This window comes from Fusarium flagelliforme (assembly GCF_020744385.1).
Source record: "Fusarium flagelliforme strain FIESC 12 MPI-CAGE-AA-0113 chromosome Unknown B0J16scaffold_5, whole genome shotgun sequence".
In the NCBI taxonomy this organism is placed as follows: domain Eukaryota; kingdom Fungi; phylum Ascomycota; class Sordariomycetes; order Hypocreales; family Nectriaceae; genus Fusarium; species Fusarium flagelliforme.
In genome coordinates, this window is record NW_025763507.1 from 1,181,133 (window position 1) to 1,209,062 (window position 27,930).

Genomic DNA, 27,930 nt, shown 5'->3' on the forward strand with positions numbered 1-27,930 from the left:
TGAACTTGAGATACTGAGACATTCCCCACAAAGAGTAAAGTGGGCTATCATTGCTTGCGCCGCCTTAAAAGGTTCCCGCCATAGCCACTCATGTTGAGCGACTGGTAGATGACAAGATGGAAAGCCAGGGGAACCAGAAGGCGTTTTCTCAACTATTGCTCTCTTCAGAATGACCGACACGCTGCTTTGTGGTGGTTGTCAAACGACAGACAATAGACAACTGAAAGCATCAATGTCTGTACAGTGAAGTCTGGTTCCGTAATTGGCCTACAGACGTCTAACAGCGGTATTCTTTTAGGTGTCTCTGGGTCGAGATGCATTTGTAAACACGTTTGCGACGGCTGCATGAAAATGTCTTGAATGCGGAGAGCAAGTTGAAGCGCCACCACTTTAGCGAGATGCTAAACTCCATGTTGCCTGTCATTGAGCCACATACTTCACAGCATCTGATTTGAGCTGGAGTCTGCGGGCGCAGTTTTCCTTACTGGAATCCATTTGCGGATGCTGAATACTGACTTCGCTGATCTTTTTCCAAGGGCCAGGATCATTCAAAATAACCACAAAGCGACGGACATGCCTTGAAGCACTTTTTTGAGATGATGGCTGACCCTGCAAACTTGTTGGTTTCGTGTATAACCTTGTCGTTGAAACAACGCCAAGTTCCGCAAAGGTTCTAGTCCAAGACACCTGAGCTCTAGACCCTCGTGTTCTTTCTGGCATTCACAGGCATCCGAGTAGCCGCCCATGGCCCTATAGACTGCTAAAATGATGTTTCTTGGGTCTTCAAGAAACCATGACAAGCCTGGAATATTCAAAGATAACGACCTGGATAGATTGTTTCAGAATCCGGCGGTGGAGGTGGCGAGCGGAATGGCGTCGAGTATCCTTGAAAACGCCCAGAAAGAGGCGGAAACAGTCTCCATAGAGGAAATGACAGAAAAGAGCCGGTGCTCTCATAGGATGAGGATGAAGATCGCGGCGGCAATAGAATAAATAATGGAGAAATCCGGATTATGGTTGGTGATATGAAGTTAGAATCAGGTTGCCGCCGAAGTGACATAACCAACAGAAATCCAGCTAAACGCGCTTGTGCACGTGCAGTTTCTGCGGCTACCAAAGGCAAGCGCCATGGTCCAAGCAAGACCCTGAAATCTTTGACACTCTTTCGGAAAGAACGATGGTTATCTTAATAGAAGGTGTGCTTGCCAAAAACATACTTGCCGCGGCCGGGTACCTCAAGTCTGTGCCCTGACGGCCACTGAAGCACGGCAACTAAAAATGTTTCCGTTGAAGCTAATACCAACTTCATTCAGACAAGAGTTACAGTACAGTACTGTACCTAGGCCAGTTGCTTTTCAGGTTTAGGGACCTAGGGCCTGCGGAGTCCAAACCGCTGGGTGTAACTAATAATGTGATGTAACAATATGACGGCCGCGGTTGTTCTCCGTCCCCTCCATATTGACCTGGACTCGTCATGGTGAGCTACGGGTTACCTCATAGATGAGAGGGAAAGAAGTAGGAAAGAGGGAAGGGAGGAGCAAAATTAACAATCAGGATCATAATTGCCGCAAGAATCTCATCGGCACCATTCAAGGCCTCTGTAGCCAACTATGGGAGAGCTAATGAGCAACAGTACACGTTCAACTAACTGCTTTTGGAATATTAATTTTTAGGGCCTCGTTATGGATATCAAAATCAGGAACATGCATGTATACCCGCGGGCAACCGTTGGAACTACTAATTGGCACTAATAAATATCTTAGTACTAAGGTACCTAGTAGTCACGGTACTTGAGATACCCCACCACCAAGTTGGAGGCCATTCGACGATTAAGTTGTGCAACCTTGTCTGGCCCATTATAGAATACGGTCTGAAACTCAGAGAGGAAGGAATGCACGGCAGTGATTGCTTGCCGCCTGTGCCGGATGGAACTAACATCTTCTCAACTAAACCAAGATTCAACCACTGGCACCTGCACAAGCGTTCAGGTACCCGCAACTTGCGTTATCACACCATCCGTCAAAGTCTGCACATGTATCTGGTATCTTGTGCCAAGATGGTTTCGGTTCGCGATGGCCGATCTAACAATATCGAATTTACTCGGACCTTTTACTCAAGTTACTTGAGCCAAGGGAGAGATGCCCGAGCCCGTTTGATACTACCATGATCAGAGTAGGCCAGAATATTCGAGAGTACCTAGGTGCCATCAGAGGTTTCCGACAACTGTAGATGACAGGGCATATCGACGTGGATGTTTGCTGTAGGCTCTCTGCTTTGATTTTTGTCCAAGCCAATGGCCTAGTCGGCAAAACATACAACGCTCCTCCTCGTCTCCGTCTTCTTCGACTATGACTCTGCTGCTGGACAACATTCTCCCGTCATGTTGCTGTCTTCTACCGATTACGTATCATATGTTACCTCGACATGAGACAATTCCGGATCCTTTGCTCGCATCTTAACCGAAACAAAGAAACGCTCCAAGCTTTGGGCCTGAAGGTTCATGCCTGAGATTCACTGGAGGAGCTAGTACCCTTACATGTGTCCGGCAGGTGTCTTATACCATGAGCAAGAATCAAAGACAATGAAGCCACGAGACGGAGCCACGATTAATATGCGCTATAATACATGCTATGATCGGACGCATGCGATAAGCGAAGGTTACTACACAGGTCTAGCCATTGTGTCTTTTTCTCATTCGATATTCGCAACGAAGCAAAGTCTAAAAGGCACAAGTAGTGCCTTGGTCTGTGGTCAAGTTTATCTTCTTCATCAACGGAAAAGCCGAGCCTTTTGAAAGACATGTCAGATCTCATACTCAATAGCTAACGGCACCATGTAGAGATATACCTTTTTTTTTTTTTTAGGGTACCCATCACGAACCATACTTCAGGATTTGTGACATTGCTCCAGATACTTAAGTTACATGTCCCTGGTGATCGGATCATCCTTGCATGGACCCTTAAAACTTTATATAAACCACATCGAGACTTGGCAACGCTGGTATGCGGTTGTCTTTGAAACTTTAACCGGAGACATGAGGAATGAAACTACCTGACCAGACTAAGATCTGAGACCAGCACTAGGGGGGTTGATACCGTAAAGCTTAGATGTTGAAATGGAGTTAGTTACATGCCACTTCTGTACGAGCGGATCGAGAGCTTAAATTCAAAACAGGGAATGATGATATCTTTCCTTGCCTTAACAAATGATTGCTTTAGTCCCTCGAAAGATGGCATGCCTCCCCGAATCCTGTCAATATGACCCTAAAATATTTGGAGCAAATCAAATATCTTGTTCAAGAGTGGCTGGAAGAAATTGTTTCTGATACTGAAGTGTGTGGATAAGAAGGACTGGGAGTAAGCATACTTCATTCTACCTACGCCACTTGTCTTTTCGAGTAGATGTTGACTGGATTATGAACGAAATTATGAGCTTGGGTAGGTATGATAGTATCAGTACACTATTGCACGAGTTATTACGTTTTCTCCTCTCAATGACATATATCAGCCTGTGCCTTCGGCTCTAATCATAATAACCTAGCATCTATGATGGGATGCTTCTAGAATGGCATATCAGATAGTGCCCGAAACAGATTCTGGCTGCATGGTTATTAATAAACCTGTAACAATAAGGGTCTTTCTGATGGCTTGAAACAAATATTCTGGTCGAATCAGATTTAATCTGATAACGAAACACATTGGCTAGAGCACCATCAGCCACAAAACCAGCAGGGGTCAGCCGAAACCATTTCACGCTAGTGGTAGCTTGAAAAGTGGCCTTTGTTGAATGTCCAAGTCAAAGGCCAAAACGGCCACGTATCCTCAGGTGCAAAAAGAGGGGCCCTGCGATTAGACCTGGAGAGTGTCGTGCATAAGACCGACAGACCCTGGAAGAACAAGAACCAGCCATGCAGTTTTTCGTATCTGTCAAACCGAGTACGAATTAGAGAAGAAGAAAAAAGAGTCCAGAGCGAGGCTGATCTTTAGGGGCCCTCATATTATTCTGCTGGCATTGGACATTTGCAATTCGAGCTTGGTGGGGGCTGGATCGACAGTGGTTGAGAGACCAACTGGCTGCATTGGAACTGTACCTGCGTATTGTGGCTGGTTTCTGTACAATCCAATCCATTGTAAAGGAACGAGGCTTAATTGAGTTTTGGATTCGTGGTGAACATGTACCAGATAGTAGAGTACTCTCGCAACAAATGGTAGATGTGTCCCGTCTTGCTCCGAGACATGTCGAACTTTACCGCTATTGAGCCCCTATCAACGTCGAAAAGAACACCTTAAAACTACCGGGATGACGCTAATCTTGGTGAATCTAGGGGGTTGTGCTCAGGGCTTCCATCCAATCAGATATTTTCAAGATGGTTTGGACCCCGTTTTTTACACCGCCCCTCCCCTCGAACCTGGGCCAGAGCTCCCTCCCTTTCTGGGCCCTCCAGTTGCCCCACGAAATGCTCGTCCTTCTTAAAAAATAAACCCGCCAACATTAACTTCCTTCCCTCTTCCCTTCATCATCTCATAGCTTTTGGTAGCCATTGGGATCTGTCGTCATCATGGCAGAAAAATCAGGCGTCACCGGCGTCGACTTTGAGTTCGTCAAGACTCCAGCCTTTCCCAAGCCCGACTTTGACAAGCTTGAGGAAGTTGGTGTTCCTACTACCAGGGTAAGTCACGATATCATGCATGATTGTTGTCCTTTTGGAAGAGTCAATTCTAACAGCAATGTTCACAGTACCCTGCCATCAAGAACGCTCCTCTCCCCGCCGATGGCTCTGGTGCCGACACCTTCAACAACTATGTCCTCATCTCCATCCTGACCATCGTTCCCTGGTGGCTCAGCTGGAAGCTTGGCGGTGGCTTCAAGACCACCCTCTTCTTCGCTATCATTGTCGATCTTCCTATGCTCGCTGCCTGGTGGTTGGTCATCTCTTCCATCAGCCCTCGCAAGAATGAGAAGGTTCGCCTTCCCAACCGTGGTGTCGAGCACTACCTCGAGTTCAAGAAGGACGCCGACCGTCTTAAGTACCGTGGCACCAACAAGATCCCCATGGAGACTTTCTACGAAATGTACTTTGACGGTGACGTTGAGTTCAAGGGTGACTGCCTTGAGGTTATGGAGCAGCGTCATGACTGGGTCAGCTTCCGCTTCACCATTGGCCTTATCAAGTTCTTCCTGTTTGGCATGATGCCCGAGGTCATCATGCACACTCGTTCTCAGGGTATGTGTTCACTCTTACCACAAATTGGAAATCAACTAACATTTGTCAGACGAGGAGCAGGTCCGTGACCACTACGACCGTGGTGATGATTTCTACGGTTGGTTCCTTGGTCCCCGCATGATTTACACTTCTGGTATCATCTCCGACATCAACCGCGAGGAGACTCTCGAGGAACTCCAGGACAACAAGCTTACCGTTGTCTGTGAGAAGATCGGTCTCACCAAGGGCGACACCATGCTCGATATTGGCTGTGGTTGGGGTACTCTTGCTCGCTTCGCCAGTGAGCAGTATGGTGCCAATGTTACTGGTGTTACTCTCGGCCGCAACCAGACCGCTTGGGGCAACAGCAGCATGCGCAAGGCTGGTATTCCTGAGGAGCAGAGCAAGATTGTTTGCAAGGACTACCGTGATATCCCCGTTCCCGAGGGTGGTTACAAGAAGATCACCAGTCTCGAAATGTCTGAGCACGTTGGTATTCGTCACTTCTCTAGCTTCCTTAAGCAGGTTCACGATATGCTTGACGATGATGGTGTCTTCTTCCTCCAATACGCTGGTATCCGCAAGGCTTGGCAGTACGAGGATCTCACTTGGGGTCTCTTCATGAACAAGTACATCTTCCCTGGCGCTGACGCTTCTACTCCTCTTGGCTGGGTTGTCGACAAGCTTGAGGGTACCGGTTTCGAGATCAAGCACATTGACACCATCGGTGTTCACTACTCTGCTACCCTCTGGAGATGGTACCGCAACTGGATGTCCAACAAGGACAAGGTCGAGGCCAAGTACGGCAAGCGATGGTTCCGTATCTGGGAGTTCTTCCTTGCCTACTCCACCATCATCTCCCGCCAGGGCAGTGCTACTTGCTTCCAGATCACTCTCGTCAAGAACATCAACTCTACCCATCGTATTGATGGTGTCGAGACCCAATTTGCCATTCACGGCGCTCTCGACAACTGCCGTGCTGACCTTCAGTCCTGGGCCTCCAGGAACAACGTCAAGACTCCCTCCGAGTTGCTGTAAAAATGTGACCGAGAGTCTGGCACGAATTGGAAAATATCTGAGTCAATTCAGAAAAAGTACAGTGTCAAAAGGATGCCTCAAGAAGAGGCCAATTTAGTGATCAATCTATCACACAAATGACAATCAAGTCTAAAATGAGGACTTGATACATCTCCGGCATATTTAACCCGAAATGCGCCCCCTCGACCATTTTATTCATTTGGAAAAGGCTGGCCTAGTCGCAACGGGCAAGTTTCATGTTTCATGATAGATGTGTAACGGTAGCCTTCTGGGCAAGGAAACAGGCATAGAATATTATAAACATGCTCAAAAAGGAAAGAGGATGAATTGAAAAGTTTGTTCGTTACTTGATCGTGTCATGATGCTTGATTTGATACTGTGAAATGTGAGATCGTCAACGTGGGTCATGACAGCTTTGACGCCTTATCATGACAACTGCAGCCAGGACTCGTGACTTGTAAATGAAATCCAATATCTACCAACCATCATCAATCGTGCCCATTTCTTACCATTATTCCAATTGAACCACAACGATCTTTATACGACAGAATACTAAACCAAGGTATGGACTCCGATCTGATGGATTCACTAGGTACTTTGTGTGTCATGAGCTTCTGTGTCGGCTACGATTGGTAGGCTTGACTGAATTTCCCCACTTCAATAATTCGTCGTAACTTGAACCCATGCAAGTCTCATTAAGCACAGCCAAGCAGATTAAGAGTGTATACAACACCTCTTTATCACGACTTCAACTCCTTAAGCTTTACAATGAAACCGATATCATTATTCAGCCGCCAGTGCGGCCTGCGTCTACAGAAAGGATACAGCACGAAATCACCCTCGTCCATCATCTCAGCTCTCAAAGCTCATCCTCCCAAGATAATACCAGACTACCTAACGCCCATGCCATCCCATCTTCTTACTACTACCATTGATGACCTTCTTTACCCTTCTCCTACAACACCAACGATATCATCCCCTCCCAAGGCTCTGCCTCAAGGACACCACCTTGTCTACTTCCCTATCCAGCTTCCTCCTTCACGGCTAATCCCTGACGGCGCGGATCCTGATCATTCGCCTGGATCACCGTATGTGCGGCGCGTGTGGGCAGGCGGTGAAGTCACATTTAGAGGTGAAGAGATGAAGCTCGACGCTAGACCGGTGGTATGTAGAGAGAAGATAGAGGATGTCAGTTTGAGAGGCAGAGAGGGAGAGGAGAAGGTATTTGTCGATATATGGAGGAAATACGGGACTGGTCATGAAGTTGAGGGGCGAGAAGAGTGGGATATTGAGGAGAGAAGGACCTTGGTGTTTATGAGGGAAGAGAAAGAATCTGCTTCATCACCTGCACGACTTCTTATGTGTAAGTTGAGCTATTTGTATTGTCCAAAAGCGCCGTTACTGATATTCTATTCAGATCCTCATCCACCAACGTACTCCATCTCACTCACTCCATCACCGATACACCTATTCCACTTCTCAGCGCTATCTTTCAATGCCCACTCTATCCACTTCGATCCTCAATTTGCGCTAGAAGTAGATGGCCACCGAGCACTTCTTGTCCATGGCCCTTTCACTCTTGCTCTGATGCTCCGTGTTCTCAACGACCAAATCGGCTCAGATGCATCTGTTCATAAGTTTAGCTACAGAAACTATGCGCCGCTCTACGTTAACGAGAGGTTGAGTATCAACATTCGAAGAGTCTCGAAAGATGAAGGGGTCGGGGGACGATGGGATGTTTGGATTGAGGGGCCAGAAGGAGGAATGGCTGTCAAAGGAACAGCGGATATCGTCACCAAATAAGATAAATCTAAGTTCGTTGTATTATAGGCGATTGTATGCTAGATAAAGACCAATGTGCTATGATGAATGTCGAGCCAAAAAAGGACCCGGACAAAACGCCTCAGTATGACAACGTTGTATCTCCAATGCCAAAGAATCTCTCTGCCTTTTCCACATGAATATGAACAATCGTGCCAATAAAATGAGGTAAGACAAAGATGTATACTTGTCACACACGACAATTCCCCCAATCACCCAATCTAATCAGCCCATCCAAACACCTCGCCAAGCGACATAGCGTTGCTTCGCATACCCGTCATTGTCACCAGAATGATGACCAGGTCAAGTACAAGAAGAACAGTGCTGGACAGCATGAAGCGAGGGCTGAAGACGCGGTAAAGCATCAAGTGGCGGCGAAGCCAACCAGCCCAGCTCATAGTGGCCAGGGCTTCAACTGCATAGTAAATGACAAATACGCCAATGCTGCGGGTAGTTGTCTCCAAGACGCCCTTCTGCTTGGGACCGACCTTCCAGAGGACCAAAAGAGGCACGGACGCAGCGGCGATAATCTGACCAGCGAAGCTGTTGAGAATAACAACGATAGGCGTCCAAGGGTAGCGGATGGTGAAGAGAGGAATGAAAGCGCTGTCCCATTGGATGCTGGAGAGAACAGCTTGGTGGCCAGTCTTGAAGTAGTAAAAGTTTCCAAGAATGGCAAGCATGACAGGACCAATAGGGCTTGTCTTGAGCTCGTTAAGATCCAAGAGTTCAGCCAGGGTGAGGATCTGCCAGAACATAAGAGCAAGGGCACCTCCTCCCATAGGCTTCGAAAGGAGGAAACAGGCCAAAAGGATATTAAGAGGCAACAGTAGGTAGCGAGCACCGATAGCGTTGCCGTATCCAATAATAGTAACAACAGGTCGTCCGGCAGGTCCGGCAGATTGAAGGATGGACACGCAAGGAGGCGCCCAGACAAACACGGTGCTTCCAGCAACAAAAGCCAGAGCAAGGACGATTTGGGCCAAGTAAACACCGATAGTCTTAGGAATTCCCTCGGCGAACCGTCCTTCGAGCCAACCACCGTTGTCAGCAGCGTCAATAACCCAGTACAGAGCAGAGAGAAAAAGGCCTCCGCGGACAGCCCAGCCGATCCACGTGGGAGCAAGACCCTCGTAAGATCTACTTGTGACGAGGAAAGACTTGATAATAGCGGGGAGAACAAGACAGACAACAAAAGGAATCAGTAGCTGCCATGCCGCAGAGGTTGATGAAGTCGAAGAAGCGTAGTAGGTGGAGGTGCAGTAGGGCATCTGCTCCTCACGACAAAGCTTTGAGTAGGAAGCGATGCGACCGAGGACGATGAAGGCAACGGAGTGGTAGATACCTAGATATCTCTCACGTCGAGCTTCGATTCGGAAAGCAGAGACGGCACTAGCGATACCGAAAGTGGTAATAAAGAAGAGCAGAATCGAGTCTTCCCAGATAGTGTACGAGTTAGAAGCGAAGCCAATGGACTGGCTTACGGTGAAGACCACGGCCATCCATCCCCAGAAAGATGATGGGAAGATGTTGAGGACAGTCTTACCCATCTCGTGGAGAGATGAGCTGAGACCAGCCATGAAAAGGACGGCGACAAGCGCAACAAGGCCCTCGATAGGGTGCTGACGATACACACCAACGGCACCGAGAACAGTGACAGTGAACAAAATCTTGGGGTCCCAAAGACCCTTAAGAACGCTCTTGTGGAAGTTATCCTCAACCTCTGGCTCGTTCTCCTTGTAGGATAGAAGTTCCAACTTCTTCTCAGCGTAATCGAGTTCGGCGTCATTCATAATGACGTATTCGTCCTCTTCTTCACGAGAGGAGTACATCATGAGCAGGATCAGACCGAAGCTAAAGACAACGATACCCATGATCATACGGGGAACGTCGAAGCGGGCCCAAAGATCCTTGCAGACGGACAACGTAGTCTCCTGGAACTTGGAGAAGGCAGCATAAGCATCACGATCATTCTTGGCGATAGCAAGGGCAGCCTCCCAAAGAGCAGCAGGAGATCCAACTCCCTCGCCCTGAACAAGACCTCGAGCCTTGTGGTACGCTGCCTGATATTTCTCAATACCGGCTGCCGCAACGCGGGAGACAGCAGCGAGGTTGCGCCAGTCGTTGCCCTTAACACCAGCAAATGCCTCCTCAATGGGCCCTCCCAAGTTGTTGAACGGGATTGGAATACCCAGGAGCAGAGCAAGGGTAGGAACAAGATCGATCTGGTTCACCGGTCGGATCTTGGCATTGGCTGGGGGAGCGGCGAATTCGGGAGAAGTGCGACCGAAGAAGGGCTTCTTGGAGTACATCCAGAGAGCAGCCTCAACCTCGTCGTCGCTCTCGCCGCCGTGGTCTCCCTTGCTGTCCATACCGTGATCTCCCATAACAACCAGAAGAGTTTTGTCGTCGATGTTCTCGACCATCTTGCGAATAAAGTCGTTCATCTGGCGAAGCTTTGCGCCCATAGCAGGGTGATCGGGGCCGTATCGATGGCCAGCATGATCAACACCAAGACAGTGTCCAATAAGAAGATCCCAATCGCCCTTTCGCTCCGGCTTCAACAATGGGAAGATGTTGTCTATTACACCATTATCAACAGTGTGAAGATCCCAAACATTGAAGCTGTCGTAAGCCTTGCTGATGTTGGGCTCAAAGTAGCCCGGGAAGAGAGACCACCAAGTATCATCGCCAAGATGAGCAATCTTCTTGTTTGCGTCCTTCAATTGCATCAACAAGTTATCCTCATCAATGGCGGAACCACCAAAGCTGCTTCCAACATCGATAAAAGTCGGCAGCGTTCCCGTCGTAAGACCCTTGAGTCTCTGCATCGTGGCAGTGGGTGGATCAGCGATGAATGGGCGGAGGAAGGCATTCTGAGGGGACTTGACAGCGGTCTCGTAGAGGTAGGGGAAAGCATTGTGGAAATGCTGAGCCTGCGCCGGATCCTCGGGAACGGTAAAGTCGTAGCGAAGCGCGTCAATTAGAACGACAACGGCTCGGTCAAACGATTTCGGATGCCAGCAACCGCGATCGACATTCAACAAGCCCTTGGTGTTCTCAATTGGAGGCAGAGTACAGTTCGACTTGTCCTCCAGCACAAGCCGTGTGAGCAGAAAGCCACCTGTAAAGAGCCAGATTCCGAGCGCGTGAATGGCGAGCACGACAACCCAGAATCCAGTAGCCCACCGCCAACGCTTCTCATAGGTCTTTTGTCTTCTCTGATCGAGCGCCTCGCGTCGTTGCTCTAAAACCTCGACATTCTCATCGGCGGGAGGGAGTCCGAACTTCGCATTGGCGGTCTGCTGAGCAGCGCGGGCGCGTTCCGCTTTAGCCCATTGCTCCGCGATCTTTTGATGCTCGGTCTGTGGAGTTTGTTGCTGAGCCTTGGGTTTGGCTTTTGGCTTGGGTGCCATCTTGATCGATGGGTATGGTTACTCGTCGAGTCAGATCGTGATCGCTAGAAGTAGGGTTGAAGCCTATTGATGGGCCATTGGTTTACCCAGATGTCTGAAACTGATTATACAAAGGAAGAGAATTGGAAGGAAAGGAAGAAAAGATTAAATGTTGATAGTGAGTGGCCTCTGCTGAGGGACATGAATGTTTGTTAACAGCTGTCGACCCTGGTGGATTACGTAGTGGAGCTTCGCATGGAGTAAAGTGGAGTTGTTAGAATTGGACATCTTTAAGGGAGCTTTTAATATCTATCTAGACCAATAAGCCAGTAATCTTAGGTCACTACTTTGAGGAGATTTTAATACAATCACATATAAGTACTAAGTATAAACATTCAATATGTGAGAGAAACGCAATTCTGAATTCATTATCGTCAATCCTATGTGGATCCCTCCATACTCTAATACTAAGAAATTTCCATACCATATACTATTTACTGTGCCATTCTCAAATCAATGAATCAATCAGTTCGTTCGTTCGTTCATCAACATCAGTATCATCCTCAACAAGTCTATCTGCAAACAAGCATTGAAATCGACGTGACACGACGTGGCGTTACTAAATTTGCAAAGTTCCCTCCAGAACGCCGTCCATGCTAGGATTCTATCCCACGATGCATCGCTTTTCTCCTTTATGAGTTGTCTACCTGTCAACGTATCATTGACGGGTGACCAACTCCTCAAACTCTCCCACCTTAATCGAACATGTCGGCGTTGGTGGCAGGCGCGTCTGCGGTTTGTCCGCTGGCACGTCTCCTCTCAAGTCGTCGTCGATTTCGTCGATTTTCCGCGGCAGCAGATCCCTCGGCGGCTGGTCCCCCAATGGCGGGTCCAGGAGGCCCGGTATTCACAGAGGGAGTGATGCCACTCCAGGTACCGTGACTCTCTGCTAAACTGGATACGGTCTGATTAAACTGTGAGTTGCCTATTGATGGCGCCTGTTGTCCAGAATAATAGGCCGAGTCTTTGCCTCGTCGCTTCTGCTTCGCAAAGGTAGGGTTAGGAGGGGCCAGGGAAGCTATATCATCATTCTCTTCGGCCCTTGACTCGGCTCGCTTGTGACTGGAGTCTCGTCGATACCGGCGGCGGCCTTGCGTGGGAGATTCGAGTCCGGAAATGCTACTGGCGGAGTCTCTTCGGCCCCGGGCTGCTATCGCTTCTTCCTCCGTAAGTCGTCGAAGGGTTACGTTCCTGTCTTTGTCGTCATGGACCTTCATCTTCACACTAACACTGGCGGGTGATGCATATCGGTCATAACGGGAATCGTCGTCTCTTCCTTGGCGAGATCGCTGGGCTCGAGATCCGGGAGATAAACCTGAGGCAGTTGTTTCAGTATGGGCTATTGGTGCTAAGATGCCGCGAGGATCTGGGGGCATCGCGGGCATCGAGACATGCTCACTATTGCGTCTTGAGTGGTTTCCTGCGCGACCGACTGGTATGACAGTTGAATCCTTTTCAGTGGGGTCGATATAGTTGCCTCGAGTAGGTCGGGGCTCTATGGTTGATTCGGACATCTCGGTAGATAAAACCGTTTCAGTGGGAGGATAACCTGTTTGTCGACGTTGGATAGGGCGGCGATCATCTCGTCGGCCAGGAGAGTCGTAGGGGTCCGCTGTAAACCTGGAAAGTGAGGTGCCGGATCTGAGGTCCTCTTCATCACGCAGGCGCTGTTCTTCCTTGGCCGCTTTCCTATCTGCCATCTTCTTTGTGAACCAGCCGAAACCAAGACCTCCCAACAATCCTTTGGCAAAGCCACCGCCAGACTTCTCAGGCTGCGGGCGTCGAGATGGACTGACATAAGATGAATAATCCGACTCTTCGAACACACTGCGGCGAGAGTTTGGCGGGTATCGCTTGCTTCGGGGATTGACAGATGGCGGAGGTGAGCTTAGCGCAGTTTCGGTACCATCGGCTGCACTCCTCATCGACATTACAGGTGGTGGTCCGCGGGCATCTGTGTCTCTTCTACGGTCAGGCGTGGTGGTGCTGGTGATGTCAGTTCTAGTAACATCGCTCATGCTTGGAGCGCTGCGGGTTGCACGGTGGCGTCTCGGGGTTTCAGTCGACACAGCAGAATACTCGGAATAGTCTCCATCCTGCGGCCGGTTTTTCTTGGCGAAAAGCTTTCCTAGGCCTAGAATGCCTAAGACCTTTGCGAAACCGCCGCCTCCGCCTTCTGCGTTGTCCTTCCTGGTAACGTCAGAGTCCTTTTCACCAGTATATCCGGTAAGGTAACTGGCTGAACCGTTCCTGGAAGCAACGACTTCTGGTCTTTGACTGCGATCGAGCGAAGGAGATCGACTGCGAACTCGGCTTCCGTTGTCTAGATTCCGGTTCTTGTCTCGTCCTCGTACCAGGGCGGCCAATCCACCCAGAGCAGCAAGAGGGCCTAGCCACTTCATCTTGTTCTTGGGGGGCTCCGACTTGTATTCTGAGAATAACTCAGACTCAGTCAATCGAGTACGGGTATCCTCCGTTGGCGCCAACTCTGACCGCATCTCTGAACGGACTTCCGATCGAGCTCCATCCATATAGTAGTCTCGTTGGTTAACAGATCGCCAGCTCAAGATGAAATACAAAATAACCAGGATGAACATCCAAACAGCGTAGAGGATAAACAAATAGAGCGGCGATCCATACAATGTGAGACCAAGAGGGACTTGAGCAATGCCCAGGAGAGCAATTGAGCGACCCATCCATTGGTGAATCATGATGCGCAAAGAACGAGCTTTGGTTATCCTGCGAACGATCCAACCACCGAATACCTGAAGCAGGAAGAGAGTAAAGATGGCCACACCAATTCCATGATGCGGATTAGTTAGGCTTCTTTGCGGGCCAACTGCGAAGTAGCCCAGAATAAAAACGGGCACCAGGAGCAAGACAGAGAAGACGTTCAACTGGGCGTGATACTTAATGGCCCAGCCAGGACGTCGCGAATAGAATCTCGCAGTCATGACAGAGAAAGGAATGAGGAAAAGGAAGACAATGACAGCCAAAAGACCGTGTGCCAATATAAGGCCTTGATATTGGGTGAGTGTCGAGAATCTGTTTCCCATGCCTGTGACTCCGTGTTAGTCGGATCTTGGTGTAATTCAAGAACTGTGCTCCATACCATTGTAGCGGGTGGTCTCGAAGTTGGTACCCTGTAAATTGGGCAACAGGAAAGTATTCTTCTCGAAATCCCATGTTCCATCTCCCACGACTTGAGAATTTGAGTCATAGCTCACTGCACCAGGTGCAGAGAATTGATCTGCTGCCGGCGCCATGATGGCGACGACAAGAAGTAAGGTTCTGTTTCAGACTGGGTCGGTATGTTTCGTGCGATCAAATATACGGGAGTTTTGGATCTTGGTAGCGTCGTTATATGTCTCGAGGTTGGAATGCGGAAAGATGCGTGGCTATCGTGAATGTTTTCGCAAAGTTGCGTAGAGGTCGAGAAGCGGATGATGGATGGATGGATGTCTTAGGCGAAGAAGCCTGACAGAAACATCTTGCTCGCACTATTTCGTGGTCGTTAAATCGTAAAGCTGAGCGAAAAAGGAAAAAAAGACAAAAATGGCTAGAGACTCTGAAGTTCTTTGTGGAAAGAAGCTACAGAGTATGACTACTAGACTATGGGATAGAAGATGGAGACGCAATGGATGGAAGCCAAGCTTGAAGAACTGAACTGGACCTGGACTTGGACTTGGACTTGGGAGACGGTTCCCGTCACCGTTGGTTGCTAGGCATGGTTGGTGGGGAAACCGCGGGTCCAGGGACTAGCCAGCGCATCCATCATACGCCGTAGCGTAGCGTACAGCGGTCCAGTGACTGGACTTGGACCTGCCAGGTTAGGCACTTTTGGAGGTAAATGTGGGTCTGCCTACGTATTGTATCTTCCGACTGGTGGTGGTCAGCGGTGTAGACTCTCTTCTTTTATCTTAGCCGTTGCTTCAAGACTCAATACAAAGCATTGTATTAAACATCAATTAAGTTAAGTTGGTTCTGTGAAACGGTCAGCTAAACTCAGAACGACTTCAAGCGACACAAGAATGATAAATGGATATTCTCTACAATTCTAAATGTCACGCAAGATCCTGCATCTCACTCACACTAAAGAATGACTCGTCTGGTTTCCCTCTCACCGTATCTATGATCGAACCCACATGGCATTCCTGAAACCTGACATATACCTTTCGGCTACGAATCGAGTTGACGTGTTAAGCTGGTCATGGTTCGCATTTGCCGTATATCGCTCAGCTCAGCTCAGGGGAGTTATCGACCCGTGCGTTGTCCCAACCTCTTCTCTTGCTCTCGGGCCCAGATCCCGGGTGATCCGCTCTCGTCTGTACCTGGAAGATGTAACCCAGTTGTCATGATTTACGAACCATCATGTTGCGCAAAGACCATCCAACTAAGATAGTACAGAAGATTCTTACTGCAGTTTCCCCAGAGATGGTCGGTTATGCCGATGTGAGAGGCATAGTGTCGCTTCCTGCTTTGCACCAAGATCTATCATATGCAGGTACCTCGATCGCTTCCCGTTAGTGTCCAGACTACTATATCTTTCTGGAAGCTCTATAGACGAACGTTGGGACAGCATGGAAGTACATTATGCAACGCGGGCGGGAGTGTCTAGAATTGCTTTTTATTTAATACTGCGCTAAGTAGACATTGTGTAGAGAATTGAATAGATTGAGCGTTGAATAAAATGATGTCGATGCCGATCATGGATGCATTAACAAACTGAGGCCTAAAGTTTCTTCTCATGGATCAACGCCTTGACCATCTGTTTCTCTGTTGCCAGCCTTTTCTCAACCAGGTACTCTTGACCAAACTACCAACCTCCCTATGGATGTCTTAAGAATACAAGGAACCCTTCCTCATTTCATCGCCTCAAAATGAGGACCAGCCACGCAGCAATTCTGTATCCGGCAATGATAGAAATCATGATGCCCACATCTCGCCCCATATGTCCAGTAGAATATCCATATTGATCCAGCACAGCCTGTCCAGCAATCTTGCACTGGTCCGCCAGGTCAGATTGATACATGCACTGACATCCATCACCGCAGCTATACACGCGGTGTGCAAACTCATTCACCATCATGCCTTCAAACACATACTTTTGATAATCCCAGTAGTGGAAGACATATTTGTAGAAAACATTGAGGATCGTCGGAGGGACCATAAATCCGCCGACAGACATCCATAGACCGTTTGCGAAGGCCACCAGTGCAAGGGAGATTACAAAGCTGGGAAACAACGATGTCATAAAGACGACCAGTGACTCGGCTGCAAGCAGATCCAAGAATAACCACATGACCCATGTGAAGAATGCTGTTGCCGTAGGATGGAAGTTGGACAGCCAGTACGAGATGACGGAGAAGAGGATCGATATAAGGAAGAGGTACGGTATGCCGATGAAGAAGTTGGACACGATTAGTTCCGTAGCGCCGTACAGTCCGTTGTGATGCTCCTTGACGTACTGGAGTCGATCCTCAATGAATGCGGGGACATAAGCTACAGCCATGAAACTCATGAACGCTGAGCCAAAAAAGATGGCGTTGATGAATGGTTGAATAGACTCCTGTTCAGGATCAAGTCTTAGCCAGACAGTACCCATCATTATTGCCAGGCCCAGATACATGGCTAGGCGAATACCGTAAACGACCACGTCTCGATAGCTCTTTATGAAGCTTCGATGCAGTAGGGTCAAAGTAAGACTGGGCATGCTAGGCCTCTTCTCGATAGTTTCAACGGTCCAATCGCCACCTGAAGACTCCGCAGTCTTGATCGCGTTGTTAATTTCAACCGCTTGCTGCGAAGTGGCCCACGCAGTTTGTAGCGTTCCAAGATCGCGCGAGGCTTGATCTCTATTCTGAGCGAAATCGATATTAACCAACTCGAGAAGATGCTCAGCTGGGTTGACATATTGAGGCAGTGGAGCACCAACTTGGGCATAATAAGAAGCAACACTGCTCACAGGGCCAAAGTAATGTGTTTTTCCACCCGACAATAAGAGGAGCTTATCGAAGAGGTTAAAGGTCGACGTAGAAGGTTGATGAATAGAGCAAATGACTATAAGATTGTTGCGTCTCGCTACTGTACGCAGGTACTTGACCACCTCTAGACTAGCAGCAGAGTCGAGACCACTTGTAGGTTCGTCGAGGAAGAGCAGCTTTGGGCTCGTGATCAATTGGCTTGCAACGCCTACACGACGCTTCTGGCCGCCTGATATGCCCTTGCGAATAGGGGTGCCGATGAGAGTATTGGCTTGTTCGACCAGACCAAAAGACTCGAGAAGATTGTTAATACGAACAATACGCTCTTTCTTGGACAGATAACTGCTGAAGGTTAGATGGTTCCAGCGACAACCTGATTTATAAGACTCACCTTGAACTAGCGAGTCGTGATGAGAACTCGAGTGTTTCTCGAACAGTCAGCGATCCAATAAGAGCATCCTCCTGTTCAACAAAGCACGACACTTCTCGAAACTCAGCGAGAGATAGATGACTCCCGTTGACATGGACCTGGGCTTCAACATTGCTTGCGTTTGTTGGACGGCGTGCTAGTACATTAAGCAGTGTCGTCTTACCGCAGCCAGAGGGCCCCATGAGGGCGCAAATCTCGCCTGCTTCAACGATGCCTTGAACATTATCGACAATCGCTTTTGGCTGCTTTGTTTCTCGATCTTTGACAGTTACTGTGACGTCGCGCCATGTGAAATTTTTAATTGTGGTGTTGAGAAGATGTTTCTCTGCAACTGGACGTTGCTCAGAGTCCATGATGTGACTTGTCTCTTTTAGTGACATGATGAGAGCTGGATGAGCAGAGAAGCTGTATAAAGAAAGAAATAAGATGAGCAGAAAAGAGACAGAAGAATTGAAGTATCAAGCATTTAAGGTCTTTGACTTATGAAGCCTCAAAAATAATTATTACTAGGGTGACACCAAAAGATTACATGCGTCTCAGCCGTCGGTGTCTTGAATATTGCCCGTGTCATCATTCGTCCATTGTCCACTCGCACAGCCCGAACGAAGCTGGAATGTCAGCCGGCGAATAGACTATTACTTTTGATAAGACTCAGCCATCAATCTTCGGCAGCACTGTACTCTTCCTGTTTACATGTTGTAACGTGTGTATTGAGGTGGGTATGGTCATGTCAAGACATAGTTCTAGTACTTCTCATATAGATACGTTGACATCAAATTTCATATTCAGCGATTCTAGTTATCTAAGTAAGTGAAGAGTTCACATTTGACACACTTGACACATGTGATATGTCGGAAGTACTCAAGTCTCCGAAATACGAATTTATGGACTGCGTAATACTCCTGTCATCCCATGTGCATGAGCCGTTAGCTCAGTTCTGGTGTACGAGCGAAGGAGGACCCGAGCTGATTTAACTTTCGGGCAATTCTGTTTCCATTGGTTACCGTTGGATTGGTGTAAGACGCAGGGCTGAGTCTAGAAAAGACCCCGATAGCCCGAACCGAACCAACTGGAGGGTTCCCTCGTCCGACAAGGGTTGGGGGAGAGATTCGTATTGAAGGTGTGTTTTCTTTCTACTGCGATCTAACTCTGTGATTGAGCTGCTTGCAAGGAAATAGCAAGGCACTGCGTTCCATTTACTTCAACAAAAAGCATTCAACTCTTCAAAGCGTCAGTCTAAGTTATCACAGGTTCAAGAAACCGTTCAGCATCTGGAAAATGGTATAATTATTTTAGGCGACATGTATATAACATGCAGTGCAAATTTGACCGTTGCCTGACCATCCATATGACCAATTCAGTGCTCGGTATATAGATCGCAGATCCTGAAATTCAAGCCAAAAAACGCCACGCTGTAAATCAAACTCATCATGCAAAAGCCTCATTCATTCATGCATGTATGTGAAGCTCTTATGAGCGACCTACTCCCTCCAATACCCGTCTATTGGCCCATCCTACCAGATCTATCCTGTATATTTTCAAACTCGTGCATAATCGAATCATCCTCAGCAATTCTTTTCATTACCTCTTCATGACTTGCATCAAACCAAAAGTGAGGCGTCAATCGACGCTCCTTCTTTGCTTGGAAGACGTCTTGTGCCATACTTTTCACTGAACGTCCTTCCAGGTCTGCGATGCTCCATATAGGGGACATTCTGGTGAGCAAAGTATTGTTGAGTCGAATAAACCGACGCAGGTTATCATGGTCATTGGACGCAGAGGGAAGAGCCCATTGAGTGAGATGCACTGTAGAGGACATCCGTACCACGTAGTTGAGGAAGTGAGTATGAGAAAGAAGCGAGACGCGGTGGGTAAGAAGCTTGCTAATCTCGGCGGCTGAATATATCGTGTATTTGGAATGGGCGTTGAGAGTGGCAGCCGAGTCATGAGAAGTGTTCGGGTCAACTAGTTGACTTAAAGACAAGTTCAACTGCGAGTGCGGTTGGTGGAGCAGAATCGACGCGGTATGTGCTATCATATACCCCTGGAACATCATCTCGTCCAGTTGGCCACTCTGATATAGGCCATCTTTCTTTGATTTGGGCAGACTGCGGCGCCAATCTGTGAGTAGCGTCTCGATATGGCCAAGGTTCTCGTCAATGGGTCCAATAGCTGGACGATTCCGCAAGAGCTTCCCAAGGATTTGAGCGGCTTTGATGCGATAAGTGAAGGACGAGAACTCACGGTTCAGACCATAGAAGCCACTCGCATCCATATCTTCGAAATACATGGGCTGTGGAATATCCTAAGTACTGCGTTAGTGAATGTAGCATAGCGACATAGAGGGGGTAAAATCTACCTCTAGGAGATATTGATATTCTTCGCAGGGAAGGGCAACGTCAGACGCAAAATCGAAGAGAAGGAAGTTTGTAGTTTTATGAATCCCGGCGATCAAACCATCAATAACAAACAGCTCCCACCATGTTCTTCTCCAGCTCTCCTCCATGACTGGCATGCCACGCCCATGTATGCTTGCGAACGATCGTGTATTGAGGCCTATTTCAATCGCGATCTGCTCAACTTCAGACAATATTTCTCGAGACTTTTCTTGCAGGCCCTGCCCATCCAGACCAATCAATAGCAGCAATAAAGCCTGGACCAGAAATCCGTCTTTGCGACGATTAGACTTGTAAACAGATTTGTGGGCTTCCTGGAATAGCTGACCCCGATGCGGACATGCAGGTATGTAGAGTGAGCCTACCCAACGCATCACAGCGGCTAGAGGCTCGAGAGTTGTTTCGTGCGCCAGACTAAGAAACGTTTCCTTCGGAGGAACAAAAGGATGGGCAGCGTGAAAGTAGTTATAGAAATAATCGATGCAGCGTTCGGGGAGAGTAGTTGTCGGGACTTGGGTTGGGATAGGTTCATGGTGTTGGCTAGGAAATAGATTGAATAGGTCGTTGGATGAATCTGCGGTGCCGTATGGTTGGAAGAAAGACATGTCGGTCTCCATACTGCCACTTGTCGCTAAAGCCGGGTCGAGGAATGGCGTTGATAATGGCGAATACCATGCATCGTCACCCACGTGAGGGCTTAAGAAGACAGAAGAGCCCAAGGAGGGAGAATTTGTTGTTCCCAGAAAAGGAGAGTGTGTTGATCCAGTCGACGAAGCACCTTCACCACTTCTACTTGGCGCTCGAGATCTACCAGGTGATGCACTGGGGCGTTTCGTGACCTTTTGGGCGGGATTTCGTCGAGGGCCTTTGTAACCGCGTCTTGAGGCAACGTACACGCAGTCGGAACCAGAGCTGACACAACGAGAACATGGGTTCACTCCATCACATTTTAGGTGTTTGCCTCGCTGATGAGAAAATCATGTTAGCATTGGCAGAATCTTGTATTAGTGGTGAGAGTGAAGGTAACGTACACACGCCAGACAGGCAGCGGAAACGGAAGCAACTCCCAGACGAGCTCCTTCCGTCGCTGCGGATATCGACCCACAGGGGGAGGTCCTTCCGTCGGTGGTAAAGGCAGTCGAACTGGGAGAATTTGAGTTGGAAGACAAGTCTTCAGGGCCTGAGAGCGCATCATCTCTGCTGCTATTCGAAATCGCCTGTTGAAACGTGTTCGATGAGCTCATGGTAGGTGAGTACCAGCTGTATGGGGACTTTGCTGTATCGGAGTACAGGTTGTATAGGGGAGGAGAGTGGAGAGATGAAGGGAAAGAGAAAGAATTATGAGGTTCAAGTGAATTATTGCTGTCCATCTCAAGAGATAAAGATCTCATGGAAACCGATGAGTGCGGCTTTATCTTAATGGAAGCCGAGTCCAAGTTTGGGATAAAGGCCGATGAGTTGGACTCTGAATGTAGGGCGTCAGTGACAGGACCGGCACTTTGGTAACGAAAACTGCTGACTGTATCCTAGCTAAATCGATATCTCAAAATCCGCCCTTTAATGGTAAGTTTCCAAGTTTAGGCCGGATCGTGGAATATCCTGATGAGATGGAGGCTGAGGTTGTCTAGGTAGTTGGGCGTTGTTGACATTTGCCCAAGTTGACGTATACCCCGAGATATCTTTTTAGTGATACTGTGTTCAAAAACTCAAATTCAATACGTAAATAATCGTTTACTAATGATGGATGCCTCCATGGAAGAATGTTCTATGACGATCCATATATAATATCCTCTTGGCTTTCCAGAAACGAGGCACGGCAGTCGGCGTATGATACATGCCTGTCCATGCACATGAGCTGCAAGGCAAGGCAATGCAATGCGCCCCTGGTCAGTGACTTTTCCAAATACATCATTCAGCCGACAGGGGTGTTGTGTTGTGCTATGTGAATGTTCACACCTGGAGATACTAGGTATGGAGTGAGGGGGATAAACATGAGATGGGATAACATGTGGTCTAGCATCTGTTTTAGGAACCCGCATTTTGAACCAAGCTTCTTACAAGGTTCCGACTTCAGCCCTAGCGGGAGCAAGGATTAACTTCACGTAGAAACTACTTGTTGACTGCTAGACAGGGCCACGAGTCTGCAGCTGCAGCCTGCAAAATGCCGTGCCACCGACATCATTGGCCTTACAAAACGCTGACATAGTATCGGTATCGCCGTAGCTCTAACGATTTGACAGGGATTCATACACAGAACACCACCGACTACCATTCGCAGTGAAACTCTTATGTTAGCCAATAGGCTCTCACAAAATGGCGGATATGAGACTCTTGTCTCCTGTTGCCTCAACTGGCACTGGCGGTAAATGTTCAGCCGGTGCATGAGTAGTCTAGCCTTGTGAGGCCATACCATGTTTATTCATCCGTCTGCGACCCAGTATCAACTTGGACCTCCGTCATAAGGAGCATAGTTTCCTCATTATGATACTGGTGATAGACGCACGCACAGACAGATTGGGGCCAGTTGCTGTGCGGGCGTTGGAACGCCAGAACAAGTTCATATCTGGTCTAGGATGCGGGCGTTTTAAGGTAGAGTATAGTCTTCAAAGGACCGAAGAAGCATAAAACCTACCCCGCCAAATCTGATGATACCTTGCTCTGTGGTATGAAGAGATATTGCTTCGTGGTTTCTTCAATACTGTCAAGTCCGATAAAGCCAGCTTTGACTCGGACATAAGGTCAAAGCTGCGTCAAGATGCAATTTTTTTTCCTCTTCTATCCCATGCTTCTCTTCCAGATGCTTGCTTGCTTGAGTTGTAAGCCATCCATCTACCTTTGTCCTGACTCTACTCTGCCGCACATCCGTCTCGCGGGGTCTTGGCGAACGGGGAACTCTGAGTTTACCGACTGCTAGTTTCTACTTCAAAACTCGCTGTTCCAAATTTGACAAGCATTGGGTCTTGAATATCTCCTGAGGATAGCGTTGCGCGAGCATCCCATCCCATCCCTAGCCCGACTAGACCCGCGGTACCTCTCAGATCGTGGTGTGTGCGTAGCCCGGCACTCGAAGACCCAGGCAACACTGCCACGCTAACTTATACAAATCCATGTCTTTAGTGTACCGAGATGCTGGGGAGATGTCAGCTCCGACTATTTCCTGACTTCTCTGGGTCTTAGCGCTGAAAGTGACACCCTGGATGTACCCAACGGTCGGCCGCTTGTTGGAGATCAACAGGATACGTACCGAGGGCTGAAGTTGTTGACAGAGTCAAAGCTCTTTGCCAAGCAGCTTTTTTGCTTTTTGACTGGTTCGAACAAGCCATTGCGTGTCTCTCTCGTGGGTGAACCGTTATGAAGACTTGCATACACCCGGCAAAGCAATGCCGCACAACTCAATTTGAACCACTTTTTCCTCGCGGAATGACTCGTTTGAGCCAATCCTTGAATTTCAAATACTCGAATATAGTAATTGCGGCCCGCAGCTCGTGTGGCAGGTCGGATGCAAGACAGTTTGCGGGCAACGTACCCGGGCTTCTGGAATGGCTTACTGAGAGGGTGGGCTGATTACTTGCTCTAAGATGATGAGTAAGGATTACAGTATTGTATTTAGAAACTCGGTCTACGTAGCATTATCAATAGAATCTCAGAGAAATGACGCACTAGGACAATATACTCTTTTGATTAAGGAAGGTCGATGTCTTTTTTGTGGTGTTAAACATGTCAGGCCAGTTGCTGACGAATCAAATTAGACCCAGGAATTGGAACCCAAGATTAAAGTCCCGTTGCATCCCTGCCTACCATCATAACCTAAAATGGTTAGCGTTGCGCAACAATTGGGGACGATAATGGTGATGTTTTTTTGTATTCGACCTTTGATGAACAGCTCAATCTTTAGATTGGAAACTTGGACTGTTTGCTCCATTGCAATCTGGAATACTACCTGCCTGCGTAAATGAGTCATCAAGTCCTTCAATATGACGGTCTGATTTGTAATTCCCGCTGTCAGTTTCCAGGGAATGGGGCCAGAGGTAGGTGAATACGAAAATTGACTTGGCACCGCCACAAGCACTAACACCAGTAACTTAGTCCCTAGACTATCTATCCGTTTATATGCATCTTATGCCCATCATCTTCATACAATGACGATAATAAAGAGAGTTCATTTAATCCCCGAGACAATTCCTCGGTGTTCCTCGGCATTTAATACGTACTCTTCAAGTGCCGTACGCTCTTAGAAGCCCGCTTAGTCGAGAGGTTGAATTTGTGCCAGAAACAAGATCAACCAGATAAACGATTGATGCTGCTGCTTACCGTGCATAATTAGTTTCGTTGGATAACTACAATTGCCAGCCAGTCGGGTTCTTTCTACGGCATTCATCAGTGCAGTACAGTAGGAGTTTCTTGTTACAGTACTTCCGTACCACGATTATCATCCTTCGGTTCTGCGTCTGGTCTGTCTTATCAGGGCACCAATCATGACCTGAATATGACCTCTCCTTACAGGGCAAACACCCCCGCATTAACAACCTAGACCACTTTAGCCATTGGATCTGTGCTGTATTTGTATTTGCAGGCTGTACAATACTGTACCGTCCAAACCCCCCACCTGCAAGTGACAATCACGGGCTCTATTCTAGACCTTCCGTCCCGTCTGATCACAGCGGTGTTCCCTCTGCCGCCTTGCGCCCTGTTCAGCTGCACAGCCTCCCGCTTCGTCTCTGTTCCGGTAAAAGTCAAGGCCAGTCTGAACATAAGCTAAAGTCTGGCAGTAAGTCCCGGGACATAATGGATCCTGTGTCTCTTGCCGGCTTGGCGCTTGGGGTCGCTTCCATCAGCTTGCAAGTCTATACAGGATGCATTCAAGGTACTTCAGTGATTTTCAGCCCGTTCAGTCATACTCAGCGTTGACCTTCCGCTAGGGATACAGCTTCTAGTCACGGCTTTAGGCTACGAGGATGACTGCAAGTATCTCAATCTGCGCCTCAGGATGGAGCAGCAGCGTCTATTTTGCTGGAGTGAGGCCTCTGGACTGCTTGATCTCGATGCTAAGAATCAGGAAAAGGTCTTGAACTCGAATGTGTTCAATCTTCATCGTCAGACGGTGATTGATCTGCTTGTACAAATTCAGTGCCTGTTTAACGACTTCACTGAGTACCAGAAAAAGCACCATAATCTCTCTACTGTCGTGGACAAGGACGGTGCTTTGGAGGCCCCGGAGAAGGATGCTAAGCTATCAAACTATCCTATGACGGAGAAGAAACGGAACTTTATCAAGAAAGTCATGGTTGATCTCAAGACCAAGTCCTCTGATAATCTCACTAGATTAAAATGGTCTTCATTTGACAAGCAGGGATTTGAGAAGCTGTTGGCCAAGTTCTCAGTTCTTAATGACAACATGACTAACATCCTTGACCACTCGTTGCAAGTCGAGATTCGCAATACTGTCCAGGATACAAATCGAGGTGTCCTATTACTCCATCACAAGATAGCCGATCTGAGTCATCTTGTGTTGGCACTCAAGTCCCAGCTTGACACGGGTTCTCTAGGAGGACCATCGCAAATGTCCAAGCTGGAGAGGGAGGCCAATGCTGACGCTCTGAGGCAGTTGTCGAGACTTGCCAAGTTCAAGGCGTTCAACGAGACCATAGACCCCAAGTCAGGTGGTCCAACAGTTATCGACGAAGCTGCTGCCAAGTTCCTAGATCTTGCAAAGCCCGGTCATCAACGGAACCTGTTCATCCCGCGATATCTTATCGAGTTGGACCCTGAGGTCGATGATTCTGAAGCCCCACGTTGCGAAGCATTTATGAAATCGGCTGAAGGTAAGAAGAAGGTTTGGATCGAATGGAAGGACTATGACAACGCAGACACGCAACCACATTCTCTCTCTAAAGGTGATATAATTGAGCGAGTTCGCAAATTGGCTGCTCTGCTAAATCACAGTCCAAAGCCGGAAGCGTTTCGCACTCCTCACTGCCTTGGTTTCTTCGACAAAGCTGATCCAAACGTATCTGAGGATGATGTTGATATCCTCGATCGCCGACTCGGTCTCATCTTCGAACGCCCGTCCGGCGATAACTTACATGTGTCACTGCCGCCTGTCTCGCTTCGTGAACTTCTGCAGGATCCCAAAGTTCGCAAACCGCGAGTTACAGAACGAGTTCACCTCGCACACGCTATCAGCAACTGCCTTCTCTACCTCCATGCCGTCGGCTGGCTACACAAAGGTCTTCGCAGCCACAACGTGTTATTCTTTCGAACAAGCGATGGTCGTGTAGATTATCGGCAGCCGTTCCTATCAGGTTTTGACTTTTCCCGTCCGGGTGGCTCAGATGAGATGACGGATGCACCGGGAGATGATGCAGAGCACGATCTCTACAGGCACCCAAACGCCCAGTCGAACCGCCGACGAGAAAGAGAGCGCTCAAAGAAGAGCTTCGATATTTACAGCCTCGGCGTTATTCTGGTTGAACTGGCACACTGGCAACCCGTTGAAGATGTTTTGAGAGTTGATATGCGACGTGCGCGTGGACGACCAGATGTGGTGCGCGGCATCCGAGAAGCTCTGCTGAGAGAGGATAGAGTTGCAGCTGTGGGAGCCGATATGGGAGAGAGATTTGAAGATGCCACGAGGAAATGCCTGGCTGGTGGTGAAGAACTGGGTCTTAGAGAAGGAGATGATGAGACGCAAGATGAAGTTGCTGAAAGGTTGTCCATGAAGTTCTTTGAAGATGTGGTAGAACGGCTCGAAGAAGTAGTTGTCTAGAAAAGTGATGGCTCGACTTAAAAAGGATGGACTCATTTATGGGTGAACGAGATGCAAGACATCGGAAGCACGTTGTATAGTATTTTTTTATACGAATGGAATATAGAAAGTTCATTATATCATTAAGTAGCTAACGATAGTATCCCATTGACAAGTCCTCCCAAAATTATGCCTGAACGCCAGAGCTGTACTCTATCCCTTTCCAATATTTGATCATAAACTCAATTAACAGCAGCAGTCGAGGCACTCAAAACAGCACAGGCCAGCACAGATACCACAGCAGATGGCCTATTGTCATTGTTAGCGATTTGTTGGTAGAGAGTTTAGGATTTGGTCCTTCTTACACCTCCATCGTTTTTGCCTCCTCGCATGCCCATCTGAGGCTGTTCCATTGTCATGGGTTGAACCGGGCGCTATTAAACGACAATTAGTAAGTTGCTGGATCGGTTGTCGCTGGTTTTGATGCTTTGGTTGACCGAAAATGCAGTTTTTGAAGGAATCCGGAGGTCCCGGAGGTTGGAGGTTTCACATACCGGCTGTTCGGTGCTGGTTCGTTCGGCAGGGAAAGCTGTGGGAGCCGGCTCACGGGGCATTTGCATCTGGGAGGAAGTTGAAGCAGGCATCTTGAAATTGTGTTGTAGAAAGTATAGAATCGGTTTGGTTTATATGTCTAAGAGCAAAGAGAGAGAGCTTGAATGAAGGTGAGAAAACAAAAAACAGGCTTGAACAAAGAGCGCAACGTCGTTGTTATAAACTCTCGAGGTACATGCATTAAGTGCAAATGTTACAGTACCAAGCGCCAGGTTCTGGTAGAGGTCTGTGGCCAAGTACCAGCCC

General features: G+C 48.2%; 8 protein-coding genes across 8 annotated transcripts; 3 read left to right on the plus strand and 5 right to left on the minus strand.

Annotated features, from left to right (window-relative positions):
* The first annotated feature begins 4,450 nt into the window (after positions 1-4,450).
* Positions 4,451-6,629, plus strand: B0J16DRAFT_288910 (S-adenosyl-L-methionine-dependent methyltransferase). The gene is made up of 3 exons (XM_046124203.1): positions 4,451-4,669; positions 4,738-5,224; positions 5,274-6,629. Exons 1-3 carry the CDS (start codon positions 4,559-4,561, stop codon positions 6,239-6,241), a joined length of 1,566 nt encoding a protein of 521 aa, XP_045981112.1. The 5' UTR covers positions 4,451-4,558; the 3' UTR covers positions 6,242-6,629.
* A 141-nt stretch (positions 6,630-6,770) lies between these two features.
* B0J16DRAFT_415858 (uncharacterized protein) lies at positions 6,771-8,056 on the plus strand. Its single transcript, XM_046133549.1, has 2 exons — positions 6,771-7,604; positions 7,659-8,056. Exons 1-2 carry the CDS (start codon positions 7,010-7,012, stop codon positions 8,042-8,044), a joined length of 981 nt encoding a protein of 326 aa, XP_045981113.1. The 5' UTR covers positions 6,771-7,009; the 3' UTR covers positions 8,045-8,056.
* A 108-nt stretch (positions 8,057-8,164) lies between these two features.
* Positions 8,165-11,676, minus strand: B0J16DRAFT_151092 (uncharacterized protein). Its single transcript, XM_046122058.1, has one exon. The coding sequence runs from the start codon at positions 11,476-11,478 to the stop codon at positions 8,284-8,286; it is 3,195 nt and encodes a 1,064-aa protein (XP_045981114.1). The 5' UTR covers positions 11,479-11,676; the 3' UTR covers positions 8,165-8,283.
* Positions 11,677-11,870: 194 nt separating this feature from the next.
* Positions 11,871-15,218, minus strand: B0J16DRAFT_306638 (uncharacterized protein). The gene is made up of 2 exons (XM_046124804.1): positions 14,630-15,218; positions 11,871-14,575 (listed from the first exon to the last, which is right to left on the minus strand). Exons 1-2 carry the CDS (start codon positions 14,781-14,783, stop codon positions 12,213-12,215), a joined length of 2,517 nt encoding a protein of 838 aa, XP_045981115.1. The 5' UTR covers positions 14,784-15,218; the 3' UTR covers positions 11,871-12,212.
* A 978-nt stretch (positions 15,219-16,196) lies between these two features.
* B0J16DRAFT_306640 (P-loop containing nucleoside triphosphate hydrolase protein) lies at positions 16,197-18,383 on the minus strand. Its single transcript, XM_046124805.1, has 2 exons — positions 17,893-18,383; positions 16,197-17,843 (listed from the first exon to the last, which is right to left on the minus strand). Exons 1-2 carry the CDS (start codon positions 18,309-18,311, stop codon positions 16,385-16,387), a joined length of 1,878 nt encoding a protein of 625 aa, XP_045981116.1. The 5' UTR covers positions 18,312-18,383; the 3' UTR covers positions 16,197-16,384.
* An 821-nt stretch (positions 18,384-19,204) lies between these two features.
* On the minus strand, positions 19,205-22,063 carry B0J16DRAFT_363466 (uncharacterized protein). Its single transcript, XM_046129879.1, has 3 exons — positions 21,359-22,063; positions 20,291-21,292; positions 19,205-20,236 (listed from the first exon to the last, which is right to left on the minus strand). The coding sequence occupies exons 1-3, from the start codon at positions 21,716-21,718 to the stop codon at positions 19,433-19,435; spliced, it is 2,166 nt and encodes a 721-aa protein (XP_045981117.1). The 5' UTR covers positions 21,719-22,063; the 3' UTR covers positions 19,205-19,432.
* A 2,744-nt stretch (positions 22,064-24,807) lies between these two features.
* On the plus strand, positions 24,808-27,187 carry B0J16DRAFT_344121 (prion-inhibition and propagation-domain-containing protein). The gene is made up of 2 exons (XM_046128153.1): positions 24,808-25,191; positions 25,247-27,187. Exons 1-2 carry the CDS (start codon positions 25,113-25,115, stop codon positions 27,091-27,093), a joined length of 1,926 nt encoding a protein of 641 aa, XP_045981118.1. The 5' UTR covers positions 24,808-25,112; the 3' UTR covers positions 27,094-27,187.
* On the minus strand, positions 27,177-27,872 carry B0J16DRAFT_151141 (uncharacterized protein). The gene is made up of 3 exons (XM_046122059.1): positions 27,627-27,872; positions 27,438-27,506; positions 27,177-27,381 (listed from the first exon to the last, which is right to left on the minus strand). Exons 1-3 carry the CDS (start codon positions 27,714-27,716, stop codon positions 27,319-27,321), a joined length of 222 nt encoding a protein of 73 aa, XP_045981119.1. The 5' UTR covers positions 27,717-27,872; the 3' UTR covers positions 27,177-27,318.
* Between the last annotated feature and the right edge of the window lie 58 nt (positions 27,873-27,930).

What these genes read in the sequence shown, in the direction of transcription:
- B0J16DRAFT_288910 (XM_046124203.1), top strand. Translation starts at nt 4,559, where the DNA reads ATGGCAGAAAAATCAGGCGTCACCGGCGTCGACTTTGAGTTCGTCAAG. An exon ending in TTGGTGTTCCTACTACCAGG is followed by an intron (nt 4,670 to 4,737) that starts GTAAGTCACGAT and finishes CAATGTTCACAG; the next exon opens with TACCCTGCCATCAAGAACGC. An exon ending in CATGCACACTCGTTCTCAGG is followed by an intron (nt 5,225 to 5,273) that starts GTATGTGTTCAC and finishes AACATTTGTCAG; the next exon opens with ACGAGGAGCAGGTCCGTGAC.
- B0J16DRAFT_415858 (XM_046133549.1), top strand. Translation starts at nt 7,010, where the DNA reads ATGAAACCGATATCATTATTCAGCCGCCAGTGCGGCCTGCGTCTACAG. An exon ending in ACCTGCACGACTTCTTATGT is followed by an intron (nt 7,605 to 7,658) that starts GTAAGTTGAGCT and finishes TATTCTATTCAG; the next exon opens with ATCCTCATCCACCAACGTAC.
- B0J16DRAFT_151092 (XM_046122058.1), bottom strand. Translation starts at nt 11,478, where the DNA reads ATGGCACCCAAGCCAAAAGCCAAACCCAAGGCTCAGCAACAAACTCCA.
- B0J16DRAFT_306638 (XM_046124804.1), bottom strand. Translation starts at nt 14,783, where the DNA reads ATGGCGCCGGCAGCAGATCAATTCTCTGCACCTGGTGCAGTGAGCTAT. An exon ending in CGAGACCACCCGCTACAATG is followed by an intron (nt 14,576 to 14,629) that starts GTATGGAGCACA and finishes ACGGAGTCACAG; the next exon opens with GCATGGGAAACAGATTCTCG.
- B0J16DRAFT_306640 (XM_046124805.1), bottom strand. Translation starts at nt 18,311, where the DNA reads ATGTCACTAAAAGAGACAAGTCACATCATGGACTCTGAGCAACGTCCA. An exon ending in TCACGACTCGCTAGTTCAAG is followed by an intron (nt 17,844 to 17,892) that starts GTGAGTCTTATA and finishes AACCTTCAGCAG; the next exon opens with TTATCTGTCCAAGAAAGAGC.
- B0J16DRAFT_363466 (XM_046129879.1), bottom strand. Translation starts at nt 21,718, where the DNA reads ATGAGATCTTTATCTCTTGAGATGGACAGCAATAATTCACTTGAACCT. An exon ending in CCGCTGCCTGTCTGGCGTGT is followed by an intron (nt 21,293 to 21,358) that starts GTACGTTACCTT and finishes TTTTCTCATCAG; the next exon opens with CGAGGCAAACACCTAAAATG. An exon ending in AATATCAATATCTCCTAGAG is followed by an intron (nt 20,237 to 20,290) that starts GTAGATTTTACC and finishes CGCAGTACTTAG; the next exon opens with GATATTCCACAGCCCATGTA.
- B0J16DRAFT_344121 (XM_046128153.1), top strand. Translation starts at nt 25,113, where the DNA reads ATGGATCCTGTGTCTCTTGCCGGCTTGGCGCTTGGGGTCGCTTCCATC. An exon ending in CTATACAGGATGCATTCAAG is followed by an intron (nt 25,192 to 25,246) that starts GTACTTCAGTGA and finishes ACCTTCCGCTAG; the next exon opens with GGATACAGCTTCTAGTCACG.
- B0J16DRAFT_151141 (XM_046122059.1), bottom strand. Translation starts at nt 27,716, where the DNA reads ATGCCTGCTTCAACTTCCTCCCAGATGCAAATGCCCCGTGAGCCGGCT. An exon ending in GAACCAGCACCGAACAGCCG is followed by an intron (nt 27,507 to 27,626) that starts GTATGTGAAACC and finishes GTCGTTTAATAG; the next exon opens with CGCCCGGTTCAACCCATGAC. An exon ending in GAGGCAAAAACGATGGAGGT is followed by an intron (nt 27,382 to 27,437) that starts GTAAGAAGGACC and finishes CAATGACAATAG; the next exon opens with GCCATCTGCTGTGGTATCTG.